Source organism: Camelus bactrianus, chromosome X (genome assembly GCF_048773025.1).
Source record: "Camelus bactrianus isolate YW-2024 breed Bactrian camel chromosome X, ASM4877302v1, whole genome shotgun sequence".
Classification (NCBI taxonomy): Eukaryota; Metazoa; Chordata; class Mammalia; order Artiodactyla; family Camelidae; genus Camelus; species Camelus bactrianus.
Window position 1 is genome coordinate 35,050,465 of NC_133575.1, and position 10,180 is coordinate 35,060,644.

The following is a 10,180-nucleotide window of genomic DNA, read 5'->3' on the forward strand; positions in this document are numbered from 1 at the left end:
ATTTAAATGCAATTAAAACCCAATAATTTGACCATATATCCTAGGGAGAGAGATCTTGAAAACAGAACTGCAAAGAAATACTAAACTATTTTCAAAACTCAAATTGTTAATAATGATGTCATTATTATTAATCAAGAACTATTATACAGATATGTATTTTTATTTATGGTAAAATAAAGCAAGTAATTATGCTAATGTCCTTATGATTCAAGATTTTCTCGACGGATGACTAGATAAAAAAGTTATGGTATATTTATACAATGGAATATTACTCAGCCATAAAAAAGAATAAAATAATGCCATTTTTTAGCAACATGGATGGACCTAGAGATCGTCATTCTAAGTGATGTCAGACAGAGAAAGAAAAATACCACGTGATATCACTCATGTGGAATGCAAAAAAAAAAAAAAAAGAAAAAAAGGACACTATGAACTCATCTACAAAGCAGAAACAGACTCGCAAACATAATACAGTCTTACGGTTACTGGGGGAAGGGGGTGGGAAGGGATAAATTTAGGAGTTTGAGATTTATAAATGTTAGCCACTATATATAAAAATAGATTTTTAAAAAGTTTCTTCTGTATAGCACAGGGAACTATGCTCAGTATCTTGTAATGACCTTTAATGAAAAAGAATACAAAAATGAATATATGTATGTATATGCATGACTGGGATATTGTGCTATATACCAGAAATTGACACATTGTAACTGACTGTACTTCAATTTTTAAAAATTTAAATAAAAAAATTTTTTCAATGTAAGTAAAAATTAAGTATAGAATCAAAGGAGTAAAATAAAAATCCTATAATCTTTAATTTGCATTTGAAATATCAGTTTGGATTCACATGGTATTTTATCTTTAAAAATGTATACATATTTTCTAGCCTTTTTCAAGAGAATGAAAATTCAAGCCACAGACTGGGAAAAAATATTTGTAAACCACATATCCAACAATGGACCTGTATCCAGAATACATAAAGAACTCTCAAAATTCAACAGTAAAAGAAAAACCCAACTAAAGATGGGCTAAAGACACAAACAGATATTTCACCAAAGAGGATATAAGGATGGCAAATGAGCACATGAAAAGATGTTCAACATCATTCATCAGCCATTAGGGAAATAAAAATTTAAATCAAGATGACATACCACTACACACCTATGAGACTGGCTAGAATCCAAAACAATGCCCATGCCAAATGCTCTCAAGGATTCGAAATTACACAAACACTCATTTGTTGCTGGGGGGAATGCAAAATGGTATAGCCACTCCGGAAGACAGTTTGGCAATTTCTTCTAAAGTTAAACATACACCTATGGCCAGTTCCAAATTTACATGAAAGTCAAGTATCTTGCCATTCACAGGAATGCAATGAGCATTTTGCTGTGGTATTCAACTTTTCGCAGGTATGAGGAAAGCTTTCCTCATTTTTTTTAATAGGTATCAAGAGGAAGGTCAGAAATCTTCTCATTTCAGTTGAAAATGAAATCTGTATGTGCTTATCTCAAATTTGACCCAGAATTGAGTGTTTATATGGTAAAATACAATCATAGGTTTCATACTGAAGAGCTAATTTTTATTCTTTATTTTTAGTTTTTAAAGTCTTTTTTTTTCTTATTTTTTATTGAAGTGTAGTTGATTTACAATGTTAGCTTCCTGTGTACAGCAAAGCAGTAAAAAATCACATTCTTAACGCTGCAGAGGGTGTGGAGAAAAGGAAACCCTCCTACACTGTTGGTGGGAATGTAATTTGGTGCAGCCATTATGGAAAACAGTATGGAGATTCCTTAAAAAACTAAAAATAGACTTACCATATGATCCAGCATTCCCATTCCTGGGCATATATCTGGATAAAACTCTAATTCAAAAAGATACATATACCCAATGTTCATAGCAGCACTACTTAACAATAGCCAAGACAGGGAAACAACCTAAATGTCCACTGACTGATGAATAAAGAAGATGTGGTGTACAATGGAATATTAATCAGCCATAAAAAAAATGAAATAATGCAATTTGCAGCAACATAGATGGATCTAGCGATTATCATATTAAGTGAAGTAAGTCACACAAATACCATATGATATCATTTACACATAGAATCTTAAAAAGATGACACAAATGAACTGATTTACAAAACAAAAAGAGACTCACAGACATAGAAAACAAACTTAAGGTTACCAAAGGGGAATGGGGGAGGGATAAACTATGAGTTCGAGATTAGCAGATACAAACTACTATATACAAAATAGATAAACAACCAAGTCCTACTGTATAGCACAGGAAACTATATTCAATAGCTTGTAATAACCTATAATGAAAAAGAATATATGTATGTATAACTGAATCACTATGCTGTACACCAGAAAATAAAACACTGAAAATCAACTATACTTCAATTTTTTTAATTTTTAAATAAAAAATTTTTAAAAATCATATTCTTATGTATATATAGGTCTTTAAGGAGATCAATATTATGATTTTAATCTGCAAAAGATGAGACTGACAAGGGCTTAATTTCCAGAATATATAAACAGCTCATACAACTTAATAAGAAAAAAAATAAACCCAATCCAAAAATGGGCACAAGACCTAAACAAGCAATTCTCCAATGAAGACATAACAAATGGTCAACAGACACATGAAAAAATGCTCAATATCGCTAATTATCAGAGAAATGCAAATCGAATCAGAGGAATGCAACATGGATGGACCTAGAGATTATCATACTAAGTGAAGTAAGTCATACAGAGAAAGACAAATATCCTATATCATTTATATGTGGAATCTAAAAAAACAGTAACAAATGAAATTATCTACAAAACGTAAACAGACTCACAGACATAAAAAACAAACTTATGGTTACCGGGGGGAAGGGGGTGGGAAGGGGTAAATTGGGAGTTTGGGATTTGCAGATACTAACTACTATATATAAAATAGATAAACAACAAGGTCCTACTGTATGGCACAGGGAACTATATTCAATATCTCATAGTAATCTATAATGAAAAAGAATAAGAAAACAAATCTATGTATGTTCATGTATGACTGAAGCATTATGCTGTACACCAGAAATTGACACAACATTGTAAACTGACTATACTTCAATAAAAAAATTATAATTTTATAACTGCCTATATTTGAGCCTGATCATGTCAGTCAGTAAAAAAAATTAACACTTATATCTCATGTAAAATTGTGTCTTAGGCTATATTTCTATTCATATTGCTCTATCAGTGATTTTAGTAGCTTTACTTACTTAACATTGTCTGTATTTTCATGTTGAAAACAGCACTAATTGAAATGAACTTACTCTTTTATTTAAATGAAATCAGCTGAGCCTACTGTCAGCCGCGGGGGGCTAGAGAAGGATTGAAGACGCGAGCTGCCCAACAGGAAAAATGCGCAGGGAGCTGACATGCCGCGAAACAGAATGTGCGAGGAGGTGACATGGAGCGAAACAGCATTTTACTCTAGTACAACAAGATGGCGCGCCCCAGGCGTGGCGCACTTGTCCTTTTTATATAATGCTAGTGGCGCATGCGTAGTATTCATAATGCAGACTCACGCAGCTGGAGCATGCGTATTGTTCATAATGCGTACTCACGCTACCAGCACATGCACACATTTACCTCTTACCAGGTGCAAGCTATTGTGAACTTTGGCCTGGGCCCCACAGCCTACTCACTTAAGGCTGCTGACACTTTTTGAACAAGTAAATTCCACCTTGGATTAAAACAGTTACTTAACAGAAATATATGATGCTGCCTTATGAATTTTTTAAATGTATGAAAAGGACAGAAAGGTAAGCTAAGTTTAACTACCTGTTTCTCAAGAAAACATGGCTAAAAGTCATTTTTTAGCTGTAAATAAGGGAGAAAACGACTCTTGCTCATATCATACATTACCAGCCCCCTCCATAGTAGAAACCATGAGAGATCTTTCAGGCCTACTTGGATCATGGAAAAGGAGGGGGAAATAGCGAGTAGGAAATTTTCCAATAAGAAAAAAAAAAAAACCCTGAGGTTTCCTCTAGTACATTCCCTCTTGCATCAAAGTTGATATCCTTTGTGAAAAAGGGAAACTACACAGAGTAGGTGAATAAACTGGCCAAAATCTACAAACCCATAGAAAACTATTATTTTTACTCAAAAGAGACAATTTTTATTGGATCATTATATCTACAACTTATAGATCATGCTAATTACCATAGGCTATCAATATCATTTTTCTGCAGGAGTTCCCCAAGACCTGAAAATCATTTCAAAGTTTCCTTTGGGGTGAAAAGATTGGGGCGGTGATGAAAATGTCTTGAAACTAGTTAGAGATAGTTGCAGAGCATTGTGAATACACTAAAACCCACTAAACTGTACACTTTTAAATGGTTAATGGTCCACTGAATGTTACGTGAATTTTACCTTAATGAAAAACAAAAACAATAACCAAAACAAACACTGAGAAAGGCTAACTAGGCTCTGTTGAGGCTTCCTGAAGGGTGAGAGACTAGATTTGGCCTTGAAGGATGTTGAAGATTAGAACTTTAAATCAGAGGCAAGAATTGGTAGCCATGGCTCTAGTGAGTGTTTCTCAAATACTGACCACACCCACGAGAACAAGCAGACTTCAGGGCAACCCAGTTCACGTACATGTGACAGAAACAAAAGTTCATGAAACAATACTTACTCTTCCCAAGCATAATGCGCTGATTTTTTCCATTTTATTCCACTCGGTTTTGTTTGTTTGTTTTGTTTTTTTTCTAAATGCTGGTCGTGATTCATTAAATTGATCTCACAAAATGAGTGGCAAACTCCATTGGCCTCAGGTGTCAGGTTAAGGGTTTGGACCCGGTGCAAATTATTTTAAGGCCATATAATTGACCACCAAGAACACAGCCAGGAATCTATAGGCAGAATTTTAGGTTGGGAAACCCTCTACCTTGTGAATAAAGTCATTGTTTTATAATTATATTTGTCATTGAGCCAGATTTAAACTGACTTATCTAACATCACATAATGAAGTCAAGATGTTTATTATGTATTACTCATAGTGTTTTTCTCTTTCAGTTGTTTATCATTTAAATTGCTGGTAAATTTCCCAAAGAACGATTTCTCCTATATTAATATGCAAACTTATATTAGTCTAGATAAAAAATAAAGTCCAAGGTATTTCTGTGAGACAGATTTTACATTTTCATTTTATTCTACCATTGTGAATTCAAATAATTTCTTTATCTTCTTAAGGAAACAGTCGCTTCACTATAAATTAGATGATGGGCTGTTTACAACAAACCCTCCTAAGATGGTGGCAAGGTAGCGCCATAAAAAACAGAAAGTGTGTTCCTCATTATTCATTAGAGGCATTCAGGATCAGCTACACAACCATCTGTCTAAAATGCTGCAGAAAGGATTTTCAGCTTTAGCTGGAAATGTCCCATTTAACTTTAATATCCTATCATTTTTGACAATATGCCTGAGATTCTCTTAGCTCAATAAAATCCAGCCTGTAAATCGTTGGAAAAAGATACTGTGTGTCTGGAATTTAGTTGTGATCTTTCCTGAAGGTTTTCAATTAATTCACATCAAAATAATTTTAACGTCATCAGTGGTGCAAATGCTTATATTTTAGAAAGTACAACACTTCTTGCATCTCAGAGACCTAAGTAGAGTTTGCACCTCACCTAGCTGTGGACAAAAAACAATCTATTGCTCATGACTGACTCCCAGAAGCTAATTAAGAGGAGAAGCAAGTTTGTTTTTAATTTCTAAGAAAAAGCAATAAAAGTTTGTTAGCTCATGTTATAATTTTCAGCCCCAACAGCCAATAATTAAGCTATCTCCAGGAGGCCAAGGTTTCTCGCTTGATAATTTAATTCAGCAAGCAAATAGGCCAGAGGGAAGTGGGGATACAAAGGCCAGATTTGGCTTTACTGACTCTGACCATTCTGTGCCAGAGAGCATCCAATATTTTAACTAAGTGCAAGTTTTCCAAACAATGCTAATTTTTTGGCAATGCGTAGCAGATTTAGTACCAAGCTAGTGTAAAAAATTTTTTTCATGTAGCCACCTGATTTGGACACATACTAGGATACTCAATATATAAATACTGATTTGTTGAATGTCAGCCCAAGGTATCTAATAAGTATACTGTCATTCCCTCGTTCACACACACACACACTCCCTCTCTCTCTCTCCCCCCACCCCCCAATTGGTCTGAGGCATAAAGTAAGTGAATAATCTTACAAATACATTTGAGTCTGGAAGCAGACCCACATATATTTTGGATGTTTGAATTATGACAAAGGTAACTCTGCAGAGAAGTGGAGAAAGGATGGCCATTTCCAAAACTGTGTTAAAGACAAAAGGACCCAAATAGAGTTGCTTATGCTAAGCCTCAGGTCACCAAACTGAAACTTAGTTACATTTTCAGCTCTCCCAGAAATAGAATCTTAAACCAGTCAACTATAAACTCCTGATCTGCATTTAGTTAGGTAATCTGCTTGATAAACCCCTACCATCCCCTATAAGGAAAGTAACCTTAAAATAACCAACCTGATTTTTGCCTAGTACAACTTCCCTATAAAATCTCTTGCCTTGTATAGCTCTTCAGAGCTCCTTTCTATCTGCTAGAATGGATGCAGCCTGATTCCTGAATCACTGAATAAAGCCAATAAGCTCTTTCAAATTTATTCAGAATTTTGTTCTTTAACAAATGGTTCTGGGTTAACTGAATATCCATATGGGAAAAAATACAACCTGACTCCTACCTCTTTTCATATATGCGCGCGCGCGCGCGCGCACACACACACACACACACACACACACACACACACACACACACACACACAATGCATTCTACTCACAGGGAACTATATTCAATATCTTGTAGTAATTTATGGTGAAAAAGAATATGAAATCTATGTACATGTATAACTGAAGTATTATACTGTACACCAGAAATTGACACATTGTAAACTGACTATACTTCAATTTAAAAATACATGTATACACAAAAATAAAGTAAAATGTGGAAAAAGTCAAAAAAGTAAAAAAAAATGCATTCTACTTATAGATCTAAATGTGAAAGGTAAAAATAACAAAATTTCAACAAAACTTCCAGAAAATAACACAGGGAAATACTGTCATGAACTTGGTGTAAGGAACTATTTCTTAAAGAGGAAGCAAAAAGCACTCATCTAGAGGAAAAATTCTTCTTCAAAAACACTATTAAGAGAGTAAAAACGCCAACCACAGACTAAAAGATATTTACAAGAAAAACATGTGACAAAGGAGTCGTATCCAAAATCTGTATCAAACTCCTACAAATCACGAAGAAAAAGGCAGGCAACCCAACAGAAATTAGACAAAAGACAAATAGACATGACACAAAAGAGTATATCCAAATGACAAATCAGTGTGTGAAATGTGCTCAATTTCATTAGGAATCAGGCAATTGCAGATTAAAAATAAAGATTCTCACTACATCCACTGATCAAAATAATTAAAATTTAAAGGACTAACAATATCAGGTGTTAGAATATGGAGCAACAGGAACATAAAATGCTGGTGGGAACTTAAATGGGCATAAGCCCTGTGACAGCATCTACCAATGCTGAATATAAAAATACTATTTGAAAAATTTAAAAAAATTTTAGTATGTTAAAGAAGAACTTTATTTTTAAAAATGTCATTGCATCTGGCAATTGTACTGAGAGGCATGAACAAGAATAGTCACAGTGAACTACTCTTAATAACCCCAAACAAAATCGCTGTCGAGTAAAATGTGTATATAAATAGTGTCATACTCGTACAGTGGAATACTATAGAGCAATGAAAATGGACAAACTATCTCTGCAGACAGCCACACAAACGAATCTCACAAACATAATGTTGAGCTAAAAAAAAAAAAGTCACAAAAGAATAAACAGCGGCCATTTCCATCGATACAAAGTTCAAAAGGAAGCAAAACCTAACAATAGTGGTTGCCTTTGGAGAGTAAGGAAGGGATAATGACCAGAAAGAGCCTTAAGTAGGATTGCCAGGTAAAATACAAGATGCTCAGTTAGATCTGAATTTCAGAGAAACAACAAAAGAATCTTTTAATATAAGTAGGTCTCATGCAATATCTGGGACATGTATTTTCACTTGCTAAATCCTGGAACCATACTCAAGGTCGATGCTTTGGTAATATTTTTTTTTAATGTTCATTCTGTGATCATCCACTGTGCATTTTTCTGTACATGTGTTATACTTCACAATAAAATTTTTTTTTAAAAAAAAGCAAAAGTACACTCAGTACAGCCTTGCAGATTTTAAAATATCTCATCCAACCACTGTTTTTTCCTTCCCACTCTTCATCACTGCGTGTGAGAGCTGTGGTATTTCTGCAGGAGGTGGGCATCGGTAATCTGAAGTGTTGCTGGGCCCAAAGCTGTGGGCTCTACGTTCAATTTTTATTACAATTACTTTTACATAGCATGCTTCTTTACTTCTGGAATATTTTGTATTCCTTGCCTTTTTTGGAGGGGCGGGGTCTTTCTTACTTATTTGTGGGACTGCCTTAATCTTACCAAAGGGCAGCGCTAGGCTGGAAGGCCAACCTCTACCCATCAGCCAAGAAATGCACAAACCAGTGTTCAAGAAGCAAATTGGAGTGGCCAGCCAGCCTGTGATGGTCAGAATGCAGTACCTGAAGCTACAAAGAAAACTGACACTTCAGGGCCAACAACTTGGATACAGACAGAATCCATAAAGTGAGATGTTTCAATCTGCTGCCTGCTTTCTAAGTTTATCACAGGTTTACACAGATACTTTGAGTGGTTACATCTAGTTCCCTCCCATCAGTGTATTAATTACCTTCTTCCTACAGACACAACTGGAAAATCCAAGAATAGAGGCCAGTGCAAACAAAAGCCTGAATCATCCGTCTGCTGTGGTTTAAATAAGATGCTACTTATTGGCAAAAGTTCTTTCATGCTCAAGAATTCTGAATGTTCTTGTGCTGTTTTATACCTTCATCTTGTTTCGAAATGAACCACTCCCAAATTCTAAATGAAGAAAAAACTCCTCCAAGTTTGGGTCCCTTTCTCCATAAAGTTAGGATCAAACTTTATAGGCAGGTGGAACCCTTACTTATCTGCCCCCTACAAGCCTTGAAAGAGCCAGGTTTCTTCACTTTAATAACATAAAGTCTTTCACGCCAGGTATTTAGGAGTGATTAGGCTTCTGGGCTATGAAGACCGGCTGCCTGGGACAAACCCACCCCTGACATTGTGTTAGCTCCAGCCAGTGAGTGACTCATTGCTCTGTGCCTCAGTTTCCACAACTGTAAAATGGGAATCAAAACAATACCTAATACAAAGGGCGGCAGGGAGCATCTGATGCGGTTTAAGGTGATTAAAGCACAGGTGGCACACGTTAAACGCTCAAAGATGACTATTAGCATCAATACTACCATCGGCTACCTTTCAGGGTCCTGCCACCTGTAAAGACTCTACTCATGCATCTAATGGAGGGAAAGCATCAGACGCCGCTGGAGAGAGGGGGAAGGGGAGGTAGAGAATAAGGGTTCCGTCAGCCTACAAAGTTTGGTCCAAGTTAAGCCCAACCCACGGAAGGAGAAGTAGCAGCAGGAGGTCTCCAGTAGGGGCCCGGGGAGGTGGCTACGCCTGGACCCCAGACTCCGGCCGGCACCTCTGACCTAGGGCGCCCTCACTACTCACATTCCGGTTGAAGCTGTTGCCGGGCAGCAGCGGCAGGGCCATGGCCCTGAACGTCCGAGGGTCAAGGGTCCGAAAAGAGGAGCCTGCATACAGCGGCCAACTAGCTGCCGCGTTGTTTGACCCCCGCTCCCACCTCACGTTACCTAGAGACGGGAGGCGGCGTCACGGAAGGAGGAGGGGCTTCGGCGGGCCGGGGGCTCGGGGCGGGGCCGGGCCCGGGGCGAGGCCGGGGCGGGGCTAGGCGGAAAGCTCCCCGTGCGCACCTCCCCCCGCCCACCCCACCCACTTTGCCGGGTACCGGTCTCCCGAGGCTTTTCAATCCGCACGCATTGTGCATACACAAAGGCTGACAACCGCACCATTCCCCCGCCCCCGCCGCTTTCCGGTTTAACCCTTTGATAGGGCTCAAAGCCTTTCATGTACTAAGCTCCTCCGATTCTTGCACTTTTTTTTTTGCCA

General features: G+C 37.2%; 1 protein-coding gene across 1 annotated transcript in view; it reads right to left on the reverse strand.

Moving 5' to 3' along the window:
• The window catches only part of EFHC2 (EF-hand domain containing 2), a 168,910-nt gene extending 159,022 nt beyond the window's left edge, over window positions 1-9,888 (reverse strand). The window contains exon 1 of the mRNA XM_045505194.2: window positions 9,722-9,888. Coding sequence (XP_045361150.1) covers window positions 9,722-9,763 — 42 coding nt within the window. The 5' untranslated portion in view covers window positions 9,764-9,888. The remainder of the gene's footprint in view (window positions 1-9,721) is intronic.
• Window positions 9,889-10,180: the final 292 nt, after the last annotated feature.